Below are 21,347 nucleotides of genomic sequence, written 5' to 3'. Positions count from 1 at the left end.
ACCGCATAAAAATCGGTTGCGTAGTTTTGAAGATTTAAGCGTACAAACGGACACAGGGACAGTAAAAGCGACTTTGTTTTACACTATGTAGTTATAACAACAGTAAAGACCATTGGTCAAATGCACGTTTTATACATACCGTGACGTCGATAAACTTGGCGACAGCTCTCAGCAGGTCGGCGTTGACGGGTTGAGCGGCGGGAGCATTCAGATCCACGTAGTACAGCATACAGTGCAGGATGGATAGCACTGGCAGCTGCAAGTTCGCTGAGCCCTAGTAAGGAAACAGGTTTTTGCAACAGAATATATTAACAAGCGAATAGTATATCCACATTCCAATTTGATAAACTAACTTTTCTCCTGCGGACCCATGTTGAAGGATAACAACTCCCCACAAAAAAGATTTCATTTAAATTGTTTCTTAGTGTTAATAGATATTCTCATCCCTCTGCCTAGTAAATTTTGTGCTATTCAAATAGAAACTGTATAGTTCTATGAAGCGTATTAATCGCTCTGTATAAATATAATTTCGGATTAACTAAACGCTACCACAAAAATTATTGTTCAATGCAAAATATATGGGTAATTGGTATAACGTGTAAGATCGGGTTGCCCGCGTAACTGGGTTGAGGTGGTCGCTCCTTGTAAAGCACTGGTACTCAGCTACATCCGGTTAGACTAGAAGCCGACCCCAACATAGTTGGCAAAAGGCTCGGAGGATGATGATGGTATAACGTGTAACATAGGAACAATTTCCTGAAATATATGATAATTTAATTTTAAACACTTCATCATACCTTTTCCAAGACCTCGACAAGGAACGCCAACATCTGCTGCGAGAGATGCGAGTAGGTGTCCCAGAGGTACTTGACCACGCACTTGGTCCACTGGAAGCTCTCCTTGCTGAACGTACGCCGCGAGTACAGCGTCATCACCGTGCCGAGATTCTCTAGCTTCTTGCTCTTCTCTGCTGTGAACTGATTGGATAACACCAGTGAGAAATATGGAACGAGTTAGATGAAGCATATAGACAAAAGTGAACAAATGTAGATACTCAGCATTAGTTATGATAGTGCGCAAGTATTTTGTCTGTTTTGAGCTATTCGATGAGAACGTTTCTTTTATCCATATTGGATCAATCAAAGAATATCGATAAGCAAATTGGTTTACTGTTATTTTTGACTTGTGAACTGTTAAAACTGACTGACTTTATGATATTATCGTGTTTCAATTTAAATTAGGGCCATTTTCACCGACAATATAAACGTTTTCTTCAACAACTGTTTACTATGATTTTTTTAATTAAATACTTGTTTTACGAAAAACTTGAGACTTACTACGTGGAAAGTATAAAGCTTTGCTTACCTGAGCGATATGACAGGCTGCGCGTACACACAGTTCGTTCGCATCTTCGTAGTGTAGTAACATGTACGGCAGTAATGCTACCACGGTCATGGGGAAGGCGAGTGACTGCGTGGGGTCGATGACCGGTAACTCCAGTAGAGGTATCATGTCTACCAACACTCCGACTACAGGTTCGTAAGTATTGGGGTGTGTACAGCCCTGTTGGGTGGAGATAAAATTCGGTTGGTTATTTTGAAGGATATATTTTGTAATCTATGCATGGTAAAAAGTTTAGATACGGAGAAGAAAAAAATATTGTAGGGCAAATAATCGATAAGATTACATAAGTCTGTTTTCAGGGAAGGCTTAGAAAATAATAGCTTACAAGAAATACTTATAGAGGCATTTCTTTTAATTCTTAGACAACATATTCTTATCTATGAAACAGTTTATTGTTCTATCACGTTGCTTAAAAAAATATGGCTTTAAAATAGTACCACCAGAGATAGCACTAGCGGATACACCTCGCTTGAAATGCTACCTCAAGTAAATCTCGTATCTGTATTTCACGAAAACATGCATATAACTTATTTAAGTATTACCTTGAGCAGCAACGCATGTAGAGAAGGCGAGGTATGCGCTTGAGTTCGATCCAATCGTTCCCTCGCGTCAGGCCGGTCAAGGGGCAATCTCGACATGACTCGCGCCAACAGTCTGACGCCTAGTAGGAACTCGTGCTCATAGTCCGACTCTAAGAGCGACGCCCCCACCCAGAACAGCGTAGCTAGTATAGTTAGCTTGTCGTCCTGCAACAACGCACCGGGGAGCTTGCACAAAACAATATTAGATTAACGTTAGTTGTTTATTTTACACACGTATTTTATAGTCATAAAATTAAAATATTCGAATTTAGATACATAAGCATTAATATGCGTCTTAGTATTTAACATGGTTAGAATGAGAGCTACAAATTGACATGTCTTGTACTGTAATGATTTAATAATTGTGCATTTTTTTGTTCGTGAACGTGAATTACTTTTTAATTTATACTAATATTATAAAGCTGCAGAGTTTGTTTGTTAGTTTGTTTGAACGCGCTAATCGGAGCTACTGGTCCGATTTGAAAAATTCTTTCAGTGTTAGATAGCCCATTTATCGAGGAAGGCTATAAGCTATACATCATCACGCTAAGACTAATAGGACCGGACCAGTTGTTACATGCAAAGCAAACAAAAACATTATTTATACATTTTATCGACGCAAGACGACCAGCGATGGAAGAAAATCAGTATGTGGAATACGCAATTTAAGCTAGAGGAAATCACAGATTAGTTGGTTTTCGTCTCAAAATCAATTAATCTTACATGCGGTCGATGTTTCCCAATATGTTGCTTTCGTGGTTTACTGCTACCCTAAAAATATAACTGGAAATATCAGGTTGAATTGATAAGTACCTGTGTAGCGCTATCGCCGAGCAACTTGAGGGATTGAGCTGACCGTGACCGGCACAGGTTCGAACAAACGCCTTTCGCTGCTTCACTGCACGGACGAGCCCGTTCAGCTGGGAGAAATAATTATGATAAACATTATTATCTTGTATCAAAGAAGACTGTTACAGTTTATCGTCCCACTGCTAGGCACAGGCCTCCTCTCACACCCAGAAGGATTAAGCATTAATCACCACGCTTGCTCAATGCGGGTTGGTGATCTCAGACAATATAGTTCAAGTTTCCTCAAGATGTTTTCCTTCACCTTTTTATCAGCCATTGGTGTCCAAGATATACTAAGAAGAAAAGAATCGAATAGAGAACTGTCAAAACGTCGATTAGCATCACACAAAGGTTGATATAGAAGATGATCTCTCTTAATTGCCGTTTCATAACGCAACCAATATTAATACTGTTATGTTCAGAAAATAAAATCTTTTGAGTATTATTGTATAATTTGTGCAACACCTTATACAAGAAAGCTGGAATCCAACGTATAATATTTATTATAGATGTGAAAGTTTCGATATATGTAAGAAGTTCTCTTTAAGAAAAAAAACCTAATGTATTTTGATAAATTTAATTTCATTTTTACAAGGGCAGTCGCTCCTTGTAAAGTTTCTCAGCTGCATCCGGTTAGACTGGAAGCCGACCCCAACATAGTTGGGAAAAAGGGTCGGAGGATGATGTTGGATTTTGATAAATTTTGGCAGTTTTATATCCGCAAAGCGAGTAGGGTACTTGTTTACGGGATAATATTTACCGTGTTGCTGCTTGTCGGTGTTGGGCGGCGGGGCGTTGTTCTTCCGCAGGCAGTAGGACACCGAGTAACTCGTACTTCGCGTGTGATTCGTCACACAGCCCACGCACACTCCCGGAGATCGCTTGCCTGTGTATAATGTTAGTGTTTTAAAGCATTTTTCAGGCAATATTTAAAGAAAGAATGAAACTTTTTTGCATAGAGTGTAGGTGGTACAGTTTCAACAGTAGTTAACAGTTCAAACTATATTCCGCCGTATTTGGCATGAATATATTTTTTAATTGTAATCTTAATTCATCATGGTAGGTATCCATGGTTTTAGTTAGTAAAATGATATAAAAGAATCTAGATGGCGTTAGTGTCTATGTTCTGGTTTTATGGTCTTTTTCCAAGTGCAAGACTTATATAATACACGATAAAGTTAAACTTACCCGCAGTATAAGGACTTCCATTGGTCGGTTGACCACCGTCCTTATTATTGAGATTGGGTGTCGACTTGAAGATGTCCCTCATATAGTCCAAAGGCCTGAAGTTGGACTCGAGCGAGTCCACAGCGGCTTCGAGCGTGAGAAGCAACTCGGTGACATAGCCTTGCATGTCTTCGCCTTGCTCGGCGACTGTCTCTACTAGGCGGGATAAGATATCGGAAACCATGCGACCCGTCATGGCCACGCCTATGAAGCGAAACACCTGCAATAACAAATATACAGAAATTTAAGAATTTTTAAAAAGACCTTTACATTGTTGTTTTATGTTATTTGAGATTTGTAAAAGGTTCTCTTTCAAGCCAAAATTACTGAATGGATTTACAGGTAAGTAGCATTTGGATTAACCAACAATTATGTTTGTTGCATAAGTACGATTGAAAAAAATGTTAAGCGCTCAAATGTTAGCCGAACCTGTCAGCTAAAGACTGAATTGTGACGCAAGTTTAGATCTTTTTGTACAAATTATCTTCGTATATTGTATTTCAATTTAACTAATTGTATTTTTATTTCGATCAATGTAATATTCAATATGGATTTAAGTCATCTGAAATACATGTGATTAATATTAAGGTCACAAGTACCTGCAGCGATCTTCCGGCGTAATGTCTCGAAGGGCACGAGAGGCCGAGTTGTAACGCCGTCTGCGCCCAGCGCTCGGAGATGAGCGCGTGCGGCAGAGACTCGCGGAACACGCGCAATACGTGCCGCAGGAGTGTCGCCATCTGCTGGCAGCTGCGTAGTGTCCATACTGTGGGGACAATACAGTTGGATTAATATTTTTTACAGTAATTATAAAAGACTTCGTACACGGTACGGTGAATCGAATCGTTAACGATAAACTCACTCCTTTCAATAACTGATCTACCCGTTGATTTGCGATTACAGATTATTTATATTTTAACATTAAGCTGCATATAAATTATAAATTAAATTTCAATCTCTAAAAGAGAAAAAAACGGATAAATCAGTTATAAAAAGCCGAGGATAATCGATTTGTTGTTTGAAATAAATGGTCATCTAAAAGAGGCTTTTTTGTAGCAAGCTCGCTAGATATTGGAATAAGTTTGTCAACTTACATGATGCCATCATTTTTTATTACAACTTCAATAACAACAATAGACTTTAGATAACGTTACATACAATGCGTACCTTTAGCAGTGATATCTTCATACTGCCACAGCGGCATCAGCAAGGGTCTGTTAGCGAGGAAGTGCACTAATGACTTGATGACGTCAGCTATCGGTAACTCAGTGGACTCAGCTTCAGTGGTGGTCTCTTGCGCCGGCGGTTCCGCGTCCGCCTCGCCTGTCACTATGACTGGGAGCGACGGGTAATTGTCACATTCACCTAGGAAAATATTGCAGATAAGTATGTTTCTCCTTTGTTACTTTCTTATCAAAAAAAGCCTAAACTAAATAAAGGTAAAAATGGTGGCCTAAATGTCAAAGCACCAGCTTCTCAAATATGAGTGTGTGGAGTCTGTTCCCGGTGAGCCAATGTAACATCTCTAAGATGTACATGTATTTTTAAGTACGTCTTGAACACCAATGACTTGAAATAATATCCTGAAGAAACCTAGACTGTAAAGTCCAAAATCACATTGGTCAAGCGTGGTGACTAACGCTTAATTTTTCTATGTGAGAGGGGGCTTGTGCCCAGTAGTGGGACGGTAAGAGAGCTGATGATAAAATAAAATACCTTCGGGCGTCACTTGAGGGTCGGAGCTCAAGGAACGTGCGTGAGATCGCGGTGAGTGCGCACATTGCGGGTGGCTGTCAAAAGCTGCGTCTGGCTCTGTTGACATTGAAAGATGAAGGTAGAATAATAGGTTTAGCCTATTCCAACAAAGCAAAAATAAAGCAAAACAGTTTATATAACATATAAACCGATGTATGTTTACTGTTTCGATTGTGGAGTCTACAAAGGGTCTTGTTCTGTAATGCAACAAAAATGATTAAAATTAAATTCAAAGAATGGACTAGCTAAATCTACAATCCTTCATCAATAGCACTTTTCAGTACACTGCTAACTATTAAAACCGCTATTGACAGCTCATTTTCATATATTGAATAAATGTCACAAAATCTTAACTTGAATATTATTCTGTAAGTATAATTACCGGTAAAGTTATGTGGTACCAAAGGCAACGCGGGTGGTGGGACTCCAAGCCCTAGTTGATGCGAGCGACTGGCAAGCAACACCCGCGCTACCGTCAGGTGATCGTGGTGTGCCGCCACCGCTACTAGGAGATTCAGCAGTAGCTGCCGGCAATGTTGGTGAACTATCCACCTAGACAACAGTTTTAAGATTGAGATATGGTCATTGACTTTTCGTTGTGAATCCTCGTATGTAAAGGTCGCCGGAAGACGCTGGATGCAGGTCACTTCCAACAGGTATCTGTGGAGATCTAAGGGGGAGGCCTATGTTTAGCAGTGGACGTCTTATGGCTGAGATGATGATGATGATATAAATGAGAGGATGATGAAATATGACAAAATCCCATAACGACTTTATCGATACTTTACTTATATAATAAAGAGCAAACATTATTTTGTTTGTTTGTACCATTGAAAGACTCCGAAACAACTGGACTGATTTGAAAAATTCTGTCACTGTCGGGATGCTAGAGCTATCCCTGAGTCAAATGTGCCATATTTTATTCAGGTACAGGAGTAGTACCACGCGTGTGAAAATAAACCCAACGAAATCTTAAGCCATCCTTTACCTGGTATGGTCCATTCCGAGGAACACGATGTGTAGCATGAGCGGCACGTGGATGGACCAGTCAAGCTCAACGCCGTCCAGCACTACGTCGCAGAGTAGCATCACAGCTACATTGCATCTGAACACATCATATATAGGGTTAAAGTTCCCGTAAAAATTAGTACAAAAAAAAAATATATGAGCACATTTCGTAGGAGGAGCGAGAACAAGTGCAAGACGTTTGGTTATTACATAAAACGAGATTCATATTTGTAGCATTCTTTAAAATGCTAGATAACAACGAAATACAACAACTGTTCATATTAAATTAATTAAACAGGGTGGGGATAGAATGAACATTTATTCTTTTGTTGTATATCCACCGTTAATGGAATTTTTTTGAGCCCAAGATCACAGACAACTGTGATTTTTTATAAATTCGTAACGTAAACAATAGTTTTAAGAAAACTGAGTTTACGAATGTTGTAGGTGCAATTAGACCTTATGAATGAATGAAGAATGTATGTTCATACCGATGGAAGCCCGAGATAGGCTGGCTGGTATCCGGCAAGTACTCGGTGAGCAGTGCGAAGAAGCCTCCGTATTCGGGCATGGGCAGCGGCCGCGGCTGAGGCACGTCCATGCGAGCGTCGTTCGGCGTGGCCGGCGCGCTGCCTGCGGGAGGCACTAGCCCTGCCTCTGGGCACATGCCCGTCTACAATATAACGGTAAAACATTATTTCCTATATCGAAATATATAGAAACACAAACAGTGTGGAAATACAATATTTTATTTCTTTGTTACTGATCAACAGGCTGAGGCTGTCATTTGAACATCTTTGGCAATCATTACGGTTACATCTTATCAAGGAGGTATTGGATTGCCCGGGTCAGATAGGCAATCGCTCCATGTAACAGTGGTTGTCAGCTGCATCTGATAAGACTGGAAGCCGACCCAACATAGAAGTAGTTGGGAAAAGAAAACAAAGAGAAACCAAGTCTTCGTTGTGACACTGCCATGCACAAAGATTAGGTGCACTCCTTCTCTCGTCTATGCGTGATGCTTCAATAGAAAGGGCGCTAAGTCGAATATTTATTATTATGCAAAGAGGTTAATAAACTAGTCCTGCAACACTCACCGGTGTAGCGTCACCATCTGAAGGTGGAGGCGGTTCCTCATCAGCTGGTGGCGTTGAACACGGTGGGGCAGACGAACGTTTATCTTGAGCCCTTGCGTTAGGGGTCTCAGGCGCTTTGGCACCACTGCGAAAGACATTGTCATTTAATAAAAAATAAAAAAAACATACATTTTCAGGTATACAAGGTATAAGGCAAGCGTAAGAAACAATTGAAATAGAAATGTTGTAAGCACATCGTAGATTCGCTCTCCTCGTGAAGTGCTCCTCAGCCCGAAGAAACAGATGTATTCAATTAAATAATTGACGTGTGTCTTGGGCGGAAAATCTCGTGGCTATTGTGTTGACTTTTATGTCTCAAGATTTTTTCTACGTGACGACAGGGTTAAAAAAAAGTGATTCTACTTAGTCCACATTTTAGATTAGCCAAAAATATTGGACGCGTATTTTTTATTACAAAACATTAATAATTTAATAAGATATAACGCAACATAAATTGAGAGTGGGGGCTCGTGACGTTAGCTTTATGTAAAACGTGTACTTAGAAGTGACGTAATACAAAATTTTAACGTGAAAAAAAATGTAAATTTTGTGTAAATTTTGTATTACGTCACTTCTAAGTACACGTTTTACATAAAGCTAACGTCACGAGCCCCCACTCTCAATTTATGTTGCGTTATATCTTATTAAATTATTAATGTTTTGTAATAAAAAATACGCGTCCAATATTTTTGGCTAATCTAACCGTATTTTTTCTTTCCTCTCACACAAACAAATAACAACATGTAGCATCTAAGCGAGATGCTTCATAAGCATGCTACGCAGGATTCTAACTAAATAAAAATGCTTCATGAAGATTGTAAAGGTATTGTAAAAATACGTGTTCATTATTTTAGGGTTATCTATAAGACGGACTAATTATAATTAGAATATTTTTCTGTCGTTATCACTTGAAGGGATGGGGATTCAATATTCTTCACAATTCAATTCCATTTCGTACTGAAATCTCCCATTTTCAGAGCTTTAGAGAGATATATGAAGTTCATTGACACGAATCTCTGTTGATGTAGCTGGCCGGGCTTCAGTGTTCAGGGAAGCTGCGCCGTGACGTCACGGCTTGCATGCACTCACGCTGCGTGTCCGTTTGGGAAATTTAGTTTTAAGCTCGGTACCGAAAATTATTGTGGAGTGATAGTGAGCTGTTGTAGTTAAAAGTGGCATTATTGTGTTTTGTGACCGAAGATAATATCTACATGTCATCAAGCACGGACGGCCAGTACTGAGGTAAGTTAAAGCAGATTAAACTTTTTGTAAAGTCACGAATAAGTTTTCTTTAAAATTATTGCCCAAAAAAAAACGTTACAAATTATTTATGGAGTGTTTTGCTAAATTACCGAAATTCTCTGGGCATTAAAAGGCAACCGTTATTTTTCTTATAAGATTTCAAAACATGTGTGTCGATCCTTATTACTTTAAGTGAAAATATAATTTTTCCTTTTGTTTGTTAGAATTTTTGTATACCTACTCTTGTCGTCGTCTCTATTTTGGGGATAAGTACGTTGGACGATACACGAATCACAAGTTGGTGTAAATGTTCGATCAAAACTTTAAAAAAGCTAAAATAATAACGAATCACCTCTGATTGTTAAGTAACTTGAAATTTTGACCTGATCGTAAAAAGCCTGCAAAGAATATTATCAGGGTGAGTTGACTACTTTGAGAAGTCGAATTGAGAACCTTCTTTTTGGGGAAGTCGGTTACAACGGTTGTCAAATTAACAAGGTTTTGCCGAAGCCGAAAATACATCGGGTGTCATGTATATGGAAATTTACATGATGAATAGACTAAAACAGGGATAGCGGCCGTAACAAACAGTATTCATCAAAGTGCGTTGGAGTTCCGAGTGCAGTAGCGGCTAACAATACGTCCGCAATTGCTTTGTTCGGCCCAATAATCCTGTTACTCAATTTATATTCATACTCATGCGTGTAACATAACAGAAAAATTCTTGTAAATATAAACAATGTAAGTAAATTGTTAGTGTTGTTGGTTATACCCTATTGTCTCTGTCAGTGGACATTCGAGGAAAACTAAATAAGCTACTGCGGGGACGTGCCTGCGTGGGGAGCGCTCTTGGTAACATTTTTCAAGTTTGTTACAATGGTAGGTTCCAGAATGGAAAACAACTTCTTTGTAAAAAAAAAGAAAATTATGATAATTGGCCTACAATAAAAATAAACCAGACTACTTGATCATACTTCAACATTTCATTTTGTGTTTGATTGATAACGAAGCAGAAACACGCTCGTCCCAACCTGAAGTGGTCTAAGACTTTTTGAGTGACATTCCAAGGAGGTGTTCGATTCGAATTATCAAAAATCTCCTCAGAGTATTTAGTAGTTGTTCGGTTTTTCCTAAAACGTTTATGAATAGTTTGTGAGTTATCAGTCTTACAATGCACAACGTACCTGGCAAGACCAGAAGGGACCGCGGCAACACACGTGTGTTTAGCAACATATAAAAATAAGTGGGTACAATGTACATACAACAAGGCCGAGGGACTAATCACTTACCGCGGAGGGCGAGTCAGTGTGATGTAGCACCGTCCCCGTTATCACTTATACCTAAAGCAATCACGCCTTGTGTAAACAATCCGACTCTTTCTACTGCTGTGAAGTAGGTATGTGGGCCCGTGATTTACAACGTGTATGGGAAGGTTAGGATGCCGCATAGTGCGTCTAGTGTAAATTGCCGTTCTATGCGTAGATTCTGTCTGTCCTCTAAAATGAGTTGATCCGGAATTCTTGAGAAAGTCCAAGTAAAGCTTCAAAGAGATTACGCAAAAAATAAATAAGATACAATACCCAGTAGCATCATACAGTAAAGTTAACTATCTTGACAGATGGAACTCTTCTACCCTTTGCAGTACGGCTTCCACGAAATTTTATAGTGACTATGCAGAACAGAATCTATCACAAAGAACAAATCTATCACAAAGAACAGAATCTATCACAAAGAGCAAAAATCCCGAAACACTTCTAATAAATCCTGTTCGCTAGAAGGGCTCAAAAAGAACAAAACAAATGCCTACCTGTTGCTTGTTGCTGAATAAAAACCCTGTATTTTTGCAGAAAGACTATTTGATACAGCCGTAACTTTGATTGCCTAGGTATTCCAATCATTAAAGTTTAATTTGTGGAAAATGTTCGAGCAGAGCTTCAACGATGGAAACATTTGGTTTGTTTTACTTTTGACCCCCTCTAGATCGGCATTTCGTCAGGTATACCAAGTTTCTGCATTACACTGGCCAACATAACATTTTGCCTTTAATCCAATTGTACTTTTAGACCTTTTTCACTTGCACACGGCTGCTGTTTTATGTAAAGCAAAAATGAAAAAAATGTGAAAATCACGGCACGGTCGCGCGGGCCTCGTGAAAGCTCTCTTTGTCCGAACAAGGGCCTTACAGTATATATAGTAGTACGAATTAGGGCATGCAATTTCGGTAAAACAAAAATTACCGGTAAAAATTCGGTAATAAAAATATTTTTACCGGTAAACCGGTAAAACGGTAATTTTTGTAATTTTTTTAAAATGTGATATTATAACAATAAGATTGGGTAGTCTTAAAGCAAAAACTAAATAAATATGCTAAGTATAAGGTGGTAAACGTTTTTTGTGTCGTGGGCCGTAACAAAAAACATGTCAGTACCATCCGTACGCGATGTCGCCGACAAAATGCAAGAGAAACGGCTGCGATGGTACGGACATGTAAAAAGGAGTGACACCTGAGGACATCGGCAGTGTGAATGTGATACTCAATCTCAATATACCCGGTCAAAGGCGCAAAGGCAGGCCGAAACCGTGGTGGTTGAGTGTCGTAATGAATGACATGAAAATCTGCGAACTCGAATAGGAAGATGTCTATTCAGGAGGATAGAGCGAAGTGGAAGAAGGAAGATACGGAAAGCCGACCCCGTCACAAGACGGGATAAACGCTAAGAATTACCGTAAAAAAATATATATTTTTCATTGAAGGGAAAGCCCTTTTTTATGGTAAATCATCAAATGACTCTTTCTGTCTAAAACCCATGTTTTTTAGTAGGCGTTTTATGGACCAAGGTAGCGGTAACTCTTTCGAACAATCCCGCGGCCCCGGCAGGCCTTGGCCCTGCTGGGCCCCACTGGGTTTGCTGACATCTCCCTGAGGAGCCCGTGGAACAACGCGCGCCGCTGACACGGGTCTGTTGTCTATGCAGACGGTGGAACGATGAGCCACCCGAACTCACCGCCCACAGACCGACGCCTACGGTGGCCGGGAGTCGTCTCTCGACCCTTGGCACCCGTGGTGTCTTCCTGGTCCACTACAGCGGCTGGGATGAGAGGTGCTACTCGCAGTCGCTCCGCCGTCGCTCGACGACAACACGGCGGTACCCTTCCCAGGCAGTGCACACCTGGACTGTGTGCTCCACCGTGTCCTCAGAGCTGTCCGCATGGTGGTGAAGTAAAAGCCCTTGCTCAGTAAGGTCATAGAGTAGGTAAAATAAGCATTAGCTACATTTGTACCTAGTATGAGCTGACAGCTATGAGGAAAAACAGAATAACCGAATGAATACAATTTGTTTAGATTTTATAAATTAAGATGAGAAAGAAGATTTGTATCTAACCTAGAGATAGTTAAGGACACACAAGTTCACTTTTCTAAAAAACAGCAACTTGTAACACTCTTACAATACGTAATGTATGCAACATTACATTATATTCAGGCTACATAACAAAGATTTGACGTTAAATGAACAATTGCTATATTTTATCAGAAAAACGTAAAAACCGGTAAATTACCGGTTTCATATTATTTTTACCGGTAATTTAAAACTCGCAAAAATGAGCGATTTACCGGTAAAAACGAAACCGGTTAACCGGTATTGCATGCCCTAGTACGAATAAACCAGAATTTAGTAGTATTTTCAGAGTCCCGGAAAGTAATCAATCCGCTAGGTACAGTCCATATGTTCGATATGTTCGTCAGCCTCTTTTTTGCAAAATTGCTACCGGTGCAGCCGTCGCGCAATTGTTTTATTTTGGCCAATCCGTTAGTGCGTCCAGGACCGTTTTTGAATTGAAGGCTTTTTTTACAGTTTCTTTCTAAATCGTGCATTAAAAAAAAACACGTATGTAACACAAAATACAGCCTACAAATGTACGCTCAATTTAGGTGATAGCAGGTAGGGAAAATAATCTAACTTTCTTACAAGAAAATTGTGCAATGTACCTATATAATTTTAATGACATACCTGGCTTTAGCAGGGTCTTCACCGCTGTGCCTCTTTGTGTGTATAGTGCCTTTTTCGACGGGTGCCAGCTCCCCAGTCCTGCCCGTAGCGTCCTGGATGGAGTCGTTATATGTAGTTACAAGTAGTTAATATTCGAAAAACAATGAAATTAAAGAAAAAACACGGCATGAGCATAATCTTTTCCTTAATATGTTGTAAGTAGCTACAATTATAGGAAATGGAATAATACTTCCGTAAACATATAAAATATCTTGACCTAAAAAAAATAAGATATTTGGCAAAATCATTCTCCAAAGATTCTTTCTTACCTGTGAACCGGTGCAGGGCCCATCGCTATGTCCCGAGGTGGCTTTCCTCATGGACGTCAGCCGATAGAAGGGCGGTGTCTCAGTGCGCTCGATAAGACAGTTCAGCGTTTCCACCGTCTGGAGTTCTGTCATCATCTCGTCGAGAAGCCTCTCTGGTCGTGAGCGTGCGAGGTACAGCACCACGCGTTTCGCCTTTAGCAGTCATTATACTTATTTTACATGTCACACTTCTATTTATCAATAACAGTATTTCTTAGGGTGCGTCCACATCTGGCGAATGCGCCGCGAATGCGCAGCACGCGAGCCGATCGCGAGCTGTCCGCGAGCTGCGCGCGTGCAGTCACTGCAATAGTTCGGTGCGCTTCTTTAGCGCAACTCACGCAAGGCTCGTATAGAGCGCGCGAGCGGCGCGCGATCTGCGCGCAATCAGTTCTCGCCCTTACAGTTCCGTATATTGGCTCAGTACTATCGAAGATGGCAGACGTCGCGCGCCGCCTGCGCGCCGCTCGCGTGCGGCGCTTAGGTCGCGCGCGAGCTGCGCGCGGGCGGCGCAGAAGCGGCGCACGAACAAAAATGCACGCGCGCAGCTCGCGGACAGCTCGCGATCGGCTCGCGAGCTGCACATTCGCGGCACATTCGCCAGATGTGGACGCACCCTAATACAATATATGGAATGTAACTTGTAACGGAATGCAAGTTTTATACGAACGACGCGCTTCGAGAAGGGTTGTTGTAGGCGTATGAACTTCCCATTACTCTCATGTGCATCTGACGACAACATCTCAGTGCAATCTCGGAAAGATAATATGGAGAATCTTTTGCAATTTGGAGCCAAAAGAAAGAACACTCAAATGACTTTCAAAGCACTTGAAAAAAATACTGCTGATAATTGTAATGAAGTCGAGGACAAAATTTACGGACGTTTTTGTAACACCCACATAAAAGATTACCTATTTTAAAATTACATAATACGCCTGAACGAACTGCATATAACAATGCAATTCGAGATCAATAAGATGTTTTCCTCCGCAGAATCTGATACCTATTCCATGTCAAATAATAGTACTTAATTGGTGTCGCTATTGTTAACAAGAGACAGTGAGAGCATCGATTTGATTTAAGCTTTCTTTTCAATACGGGGCTGTGAAAATCATCCGCTTGTCGATGTCGTCGGAGAATCCAAGATACGTGGGCTTTGATAATGAAGTGGAAAGTCTCCACATAGGGATCAAATGCCAGGCAATCTATTGCGTCGAAAATGTAGGTGCCCATCAGAGGGATTATTTTTGTTAGCTTTGCTTGTGCCGAGTTAAAAGAGACTTGCCATTAATACCCTATGGTTTTGGTGCGGGGTCCAGAAGACTTTTCCACAACGCTCTTGAAGAAACATTATGGAATTTCGGTAGTTTTCTAATTGCACCATTTGCCAAATTCTATTGTTATAGAATCTTTTTTATTTATCGGCTCTATATTAAGGACTTTTAACAAAATGAAAACAGGTCAAAAAGGGGTTATTAAACTTTACACAGGACCCTAATTGCGCCAGGCACGTATGTGCGTGGCGTAATAGGACACTACAGGTATTAATTGACACTAGGTACATCATTGCTGTGATTGTTACTAATCTTATGTAAGCCACATGGATAAGAAAATTCCCAGGGCAACCGAAAAGGACATAATATTTTTTTTAATTGATGAGCGTGATCCAAGAATCGTATTAGGTTCAATCGAATTCGATATTATGGTCGATCAATCGACATTTTTATTAAAAGTTGCAATATTGAACGGTGATAGGTGTAAAATAAAACGAGTCCTCCCCCTGTCTGTATTAGCTTTAACGCGATGTACCTATGCGCCATGTATGTTTTAGGCGTAATTATTTCACACGTAGTAGGCAAAGCTCCACTACTGGCTGTTTGTTTTGATTCTGGTTTCCGATCGCGCCCGCGTTGTTTGTTAATGAAAAACTACTGTATCCTAAATAAGCTTAGCCTGTAGTTAGTGCACGTTTATAAAATAATGCGAAACGCAGCGAGAGCATTTTTTCACTGACACTCCATCATTACTATTGTGAGATCCTTTTATTTTATACGGGCAACACTGCTGCCACCGTGATGATAACCCTATGAAGATTTTGACAGATAGAGCGCGCGCTTTCTTCGTTGACGGATAAACTATGTTTTCTTACGATTGTTATTAAAAATTGTGTTTTAAAAGTGAATACAAGAAGTTATTGTGATACGAATTGACGTTTTATTTTTGATGAAAGCTAGGAGATCATACCCTAGCTAGCTTATACTATTAAGGGCCTATGCACACCATGTTTATTAAACGCGCCATCGACGCGCGTTTGTAGCGATACAGACGCGATACGCACGCAAGACAAACGCAGCCTGTAGACCTTTGCACACCTGTATACATACAGACGCGCGTGTGTAGCGATGCAAACGCACGTTTGTATCGATACAGACGCGCCGGTGACGCGCGTTTGCATCGATACAAAGGACAACAAACTGCTCTGCAGGATAAAAACGCGCCGTCGACGCGCGTTTGTAGCGATGCAGACGCGATGCAATCGCGCGTTTGTATCGATACAGACGCGCCGGTGCCGCGCGTTTGTATCGATACAAACGACAACAAACTGCTCTGCAGGATAAAAAAGCGCCGACGGCGCGTTTAAAAAACGTGGTGTGCATAGGCCCTAAAATATCCAAAATTAACTACACAAATCTCGCGTCATGTTTTATGTTCCTATTGATTATTCCAGTAAGTGCTGTTTCCATAACGTTTTCGTAAAGTTTTCCGTGTGAGAAGGCGATACATCCTTGTTACCGCTCATTTGTGTGGGACGCTTCCAACCAGTTCAGCAGCGAATCCCTAGGGCTGAGATGATATTGGACTGTCATAAAATATGGTACTCACATAGGGCAGCAGCTCGTTGGGCGCCATGCCCGACACGATGATGAGGTAGCGAATGATGACTTTGAGATTGTTGGGCCAGCAAGCGCACAGCGTCGACCACAACTCCTCAATCTCTTTGGGGTGTTTGTCGGAGAACTGTACATACAATAAGTTAAAGAGTAAAGCAACTAGAACATAGCTGTCAATTTTGATGTGACCGTATAGGTTAGTTTCGATGAATTGGCCCGTCGTCGTGGTGAATCGAAAGTGGTATAGGTAATAATGTGTTTGGATAGGCGCTGTTACACGCGTGGTGTGCGTAGGCCGGCGGCGCCAAGGTCGCGCCCTCCACGGTGAGCGATGGCGCAAACATAGGCGCGCCGCCTCAAACTCGAGACATATTACACCCCTTTGCTCTAAATCGCACCGACCTTGCGCTTCTAACTGACCATGTATATTACAAATATTACAAGTGTAAGGCACTGCTGGCATGCTATGCTTCAATATAATATTTTCTCTTATCAAAAGGTTGCTTTACCTTGGCAGTTATATAGAATAGATTGTTGAGGACCATCTCTGTAGCTTCAGCAGAACCCAGCCCTTCCCGTCGGCCGCTGCGGCCGGCTTCTGCCGCGTAGTACTGCGAATATTAACAACTTTGAGGGAAAACATTTACGGCTTTAGCTTAAGACAGTAACCAATAACCTGAAACCAATGCTTTTGATATAACGGGACAATAAATTATGTTTTCTTTTAAATATGTCTGAGCTGATTTTAGAGGTTTCCTCGAGGATTATTAAACGATGAGTTCGTTCTTACATCATTAGGCTTCGTGTCGTAGTCTGAATGAAGAACCGCTGACGAAATAGCCCACAGTGAATATTTGAATTAGGCGAACAATAGGATAGTTAAGTCCTCAAAAGGTGTAAAAACAATTGAATTATACTTTGTAGCTGTATTACCTGTATATAGGAGAGCGGGTTCGCCGGTGGCACGTTGGGATCCACTAGCTCAATATTGACGAGCCACGGCAGTAGGTATTGTAGCAGGAGTTGACGGACTTCTGTTCGAGCCGTCTGGAACCTTGCCGTAATCTCTGCACAAAGTTTACACCGATCATGGCAACAAGCTTCATGGTTATTAGTTACTAGCTGTTCCCGTGGTTTGACTCGCGGGGGAACTTCCTGCGTTCGCGGCTAGAATATAGCCTATGTTATCAGGGATAGTGTTTTCAAACCGTGAAATAATGTTTCAAATCGTTTCAGTAGTTTTCGGAGACTACCTCTCTACATATTCGTATTAGTATAGATAGAGTATAGATTGTTAATCAACATAGTTTTCCAGGATTGAGCTGTTCAATAAGCCCATTTTTGCAGTAAAGTTTTATTACATGTCAAAATTGATATTGGTTTCTATCGAGTCCGATTTTGTTTTTTGCCTCCTGTAGCGACATATGAAGGCAAAACCAAAAATGAAGGACACATAGAAAAAATAACAAATATTGGACGCGCGGTTTATACGATAGCCAATATGCAAGCCCGTACCTGACGATGTACGGTGCTCTATAAAGCAAAGAGCAGAAAAATAAAATTTGCCGAACTGCTAGTGGTACGCGTTTCTACGAAAAATCTGCTGCTTGCAATTTGCAATGCTACTGACAAAGGGTATTCTATTTTCTTTATTTAGGTACTGTGACTACTGTATCTACGATACATACACGAACTATAGCCAGTAAAGACATTTTTAATAATTGTAATTCATTTTTAAGAAATTCGATTGAATGCAGTACTGTTTCTTCTAAATTGTGTTGAATAACGTTTGTTGAAATTCCACCTCCTAGCACAGTCACATCAAAATATGTAGAGGCACTCAATATTTAAAAATAATTTGTGTAAGAAGAATCAAATCTTATCAAATTAACGTAAGTGTTCCACGATGTAATATTACTTCAAGGACGTGTTACAAAGAAAATTCCATCAAGTTGTTTTTTAAATAGACTTGGAATGAAAAAATTGCTCGTGCTCGCCCTAAATTATACCTTCGCAAAAAATGGTCTGTTCAAAAAATGTTTAAGGGTTTCCCAAGGTCTAACGGGTTTGGGTTTAGGGCAATGTATAAGATAATTTCAAACGGCATTCACAAATTGCTTCTTAAAAAAACTTTATAATGTGATTAAAACTTTAAGATGTAATAATTTTAGGTTTAGAAAAATCTGAATTAATGAAACCTAGAGTAGTTGTCGTCGACGTCTCTCATTACAGTAAGCCGAAGTTCATGGAAATCTTAAAGGTATGAAACAAAAATAGAAATATAGGTTTTCTTTTTTGCAGGAACGGAATAATTCTCACAACGTGGGTCGGGCTCGCCAAATCTTTTGCGAATAGGTATTCCTTTTCAGCACTGAGACTAATCTTTTTAAATTTTGCTAGACTTGGCCAAAGTTATTGAAACATAACATAAAATTATTGAAATATTAATTTGATCTATTAAGGCGACTCTTAGACTGTTAGCGATAAATTCAAATACAAAATAATTTTTGATGTTTGAGTTGAGTTAACATAAGATATAAGGTGTGATCTTGCAAACACGTACGACAGCGTGGTGTGGATTGGTATCATAAACTCAGTGCAATCATATCATTGAAGTGCAATCCCTCATGCGGCGGACGTTGTAATGTCAGCAATTGGCGTGTTTAACTATTTGTCTTGACAAGTTTAACGAGCAAGACCTTGGTGCACGGATGCCGCTGCATGCACCTAGTGTGAAATACTGAGTGCGGGGTCTTTAATACATCCGCTGTTAGTGGTAAATCGTTCAGTAAATTGAGAGGAATACTTGTATGCTAATAGTTTTGTTTATCAGAGACATATTTTTGTTTCATCTTTGCCACCCTCGGTAGATTTGTATACAAGCTGTTGATTTGCATCCGTGCCATATTCAAGGAGGTAATTATGCTAATGATTCACGACCCAAATCAACAAAAAAATTGGTAAATATTTTTTTTTATTTAATTGTTTTTTGGAATTCCGTAAATGTCACCTAGCCTTATTTAAACTTGGCGCGTGTGTTACTGGCCTTAAAACCGTGCTGAGCCCTCACACAAACGCAAACACAAAGCATACGCAACGATCATTCATAAATTACATTCATAAAATTGGATTACTTCTGAAATACCACGACATTACAATGACAAAAAGAGCAGTGCATATTAGCTATTTCCCGTCCACTGTAATTCCAATCGATTATTTGCGTATTTTATGTCCTCCTCCTGAACTATGGCACAAATGCAAATCAACACCTTGTATTTGTATGGATAGCATGATTTGATATACCTACTAGTTGATATTACATTAACTGACTTAAAAAAGGAGGAGGTTTTTCAATTCGTCGGGATCTTTTTTCATGTTCACCGATTTCTCAAGGGCGCCTGAACCGATTTGTATTTTTTTTGTTTCATAGGTGGTATCCTCCCAGGTAGTCTCATAGTCAGATCAGGATCTGATGATGGAAACCTTGAGAAATGGAGGGCAACTTTCGAAAGTTGAAGGCATGCTTTGGGTAAAAACTTAACACTTACACCACGATTGATAATATTATAAAACAGTGAAGGTTTAAAGCTGACTTGAAGGAATTCCGCAACGGTATCTATATGAACTACCTCGTATTTGTGCTCATTATATCCGTATTGATGAGAACTTTCCACTAATATAGTCACTAAAAACTAAACTTAAAAAAGAACCGACGAAAGATAACTATTTTTTTCTAGGTGCATCGGCCTAGAAGTCGGTGAAGAAATAAACATAGCTGCATCCACTAAACACTGACATCTAGGTATTTTTTTTTTGTTTTTTAGAAGATTTTTTTTTTTCAAAGTTTACGTAGATCTTGTGATTAAAAGATTCTAGATTACTTTATTACGGAGTTTTTTGAAGTCATGTGGCTACATCAACAAACTATTTAGTTTATAAGCATTTATAACTTTACGTACAGTATCATGAACATTGACTTACCTGAGAACATGGGCATGGTGAGTTCTGGGTGTAGCTGGGAGAGCTGACGTGACAGATACAGCTGTGAGCGGCAGTACGTTGTGCATAACAACGCGTCTAATGTGCCTCGGCCTTTATCTGAACCTGTACCAAGAGAAAAAAATTACATTAGTATAAATTAGAATAAAACAGAGCTTGTACCTTAGTAGCTAACATTCGCATTGAAAAATTGACAAGATACATTGCCGAGTTTGGTCTGAGGAAAGATATATCTATGGTCACGAGCTGCAGCGTTTTGCAAGGACTTGAATCAAGGAAAAAATTGATGAGTCTTCTTTAAATTATAACTTTTACTAGATACTTTCAGAACAAACACATGTAAAAAGGACCATGCCCATCTGTGCCCCAGTAACGCCCAGAGAAAGTATATTACAAGATAGCCCTAATAAATAAAAACTAGAATTATGATGATAATTTGAAGTCTTAAAAAGCACCGGTTAAAAAATAAAAAAAATAAGACATTCTTGTTGACATTGCAGTACATGACATCGTTTCAATCATGCTTTATTTATTACGGTCTGGAATCTCGTCCTTTGGCCCATGTATATATATTATATATATATTCAAATAACTGGCATGTTTATCTGATAACATACAATTAAGTCATGAATTCATGATGATCATGAAGTTCCTCGTGAAAAACTAATAGCAATACTGTCTATAAACGATAAAATGTATAAAAACCAGTAGGAAGTTATCATGTTTAATGTCCAATATCTTTTGAATCAGTGCTTTATATAATATTAAATCTAGATATCTTACAAATATGGCTGTAAAGCTATCGTATGACATAGAATTGGAATTTGGGCATTGCATGGCATTGCTGACTTTTGACTCCATACTAATATGGGCATGATCCTTTGCCTGGTAGTAAAAC

At 39.8% G+C, this 21,347-nt stretch overlaps 1 protein-coding gene across 5 annotated transcripts in view; it reads right to left on the bottom strand.

Moving 5' to 3' along the window:
- The window catches only part of LOC124644853 (protein furry), a 71,121-nt gene that overhangs the window by 11,136 nt on the left and 38,638 nt on the right, over positions 1-21,347 (bottom strand). For 3 of the 5 annotated variants that reach the window (XM_047184464.1, XM_047184465.1, XM_047184467.1), the window contains 20 exons: positions 20,432-20,554; positions 17,384-17,517; positions 16,960-17,061; positions 16,443-16,577; positions 13,521-13,712; positions 13,213-13,304; positions 7,922-8,045; positions 7,316-7,497; positions 6,805-6,921; positions 6,199-6,368; positions 5,778-5,873; positions 5,229-5,426; positions 4,661-4,827; positions 4,023-4,281; positions 3,595-3,720; positions 2,799-2,905; positions 1,947-2,171; positions 1,366-1,563; positions 798-977; positions 140-274 (listed from right to left, as the gene is read on the bottom strand). In XM_047184464.1, coding sequence (XP_047040420.1) covers positions 140-274; positions 798-977; positions 1,366-1,563; positions 1,947-2,171; positions 2,799-2,905; positions 3,595-3,720; positions 4,023-4,281; positions 4,661-4,827; positions 5,229-5,426; positions 5,778-5,873; positions 6,199-6,368; positions 6,805-6,921; positions 7,316-7,497; positions 7,922-8,045; positions 13,213-13,304; positions 13,521-13,712; positions 16,443-16,577; positions 16,960-17,061; positions 17,384-17,517; positions 20,432-20,554 — 3,062 coding nt within the window. The remainder of the gene's footprint in view (positions 1-139; positions 275-797; positions 978-1,365; positions 1,564-1,946; positions 2,172-2,798; positions 2,906-3,594; positions 3,721-4,022; positions 4,282-4,660; positions 4,828-5,228; positions 5,427-5,777; positions 5,874-6,198; positions 6,369-6,804; positions 6,922-7,315; positions 7,498-7,921; positions 8,046-13,212; positions 13,305-13,520; positions 13,713-16,442; positions 16,578-16,959; positions 17,062-17,383; positions 17,518-20,431; positions 20,555-21,347) is intronic. The other 2 variants (XM_047184466.1, XM_047184468.1) reach the window with 1 other exon arrangement.

Source organism: Helicoverpa zea, chromosome 31 (genome assembly GCF_022581195.2).
Source record: "Helicoverpa zea isolate HzStark_Cry1AcR chromosome 31, ilHelZeax1.1, whole genome shotgun sequence".
Lineage (NCBI taxonomy): Eukaryota > Metazoa > Arthropoda > Insecta > Lepidoptera > Noctuidae > Helicoverpa > Helicoverpa zea.
This window is presented reverse-complemented; position numbering and strand designations above follow the sequence as displayed.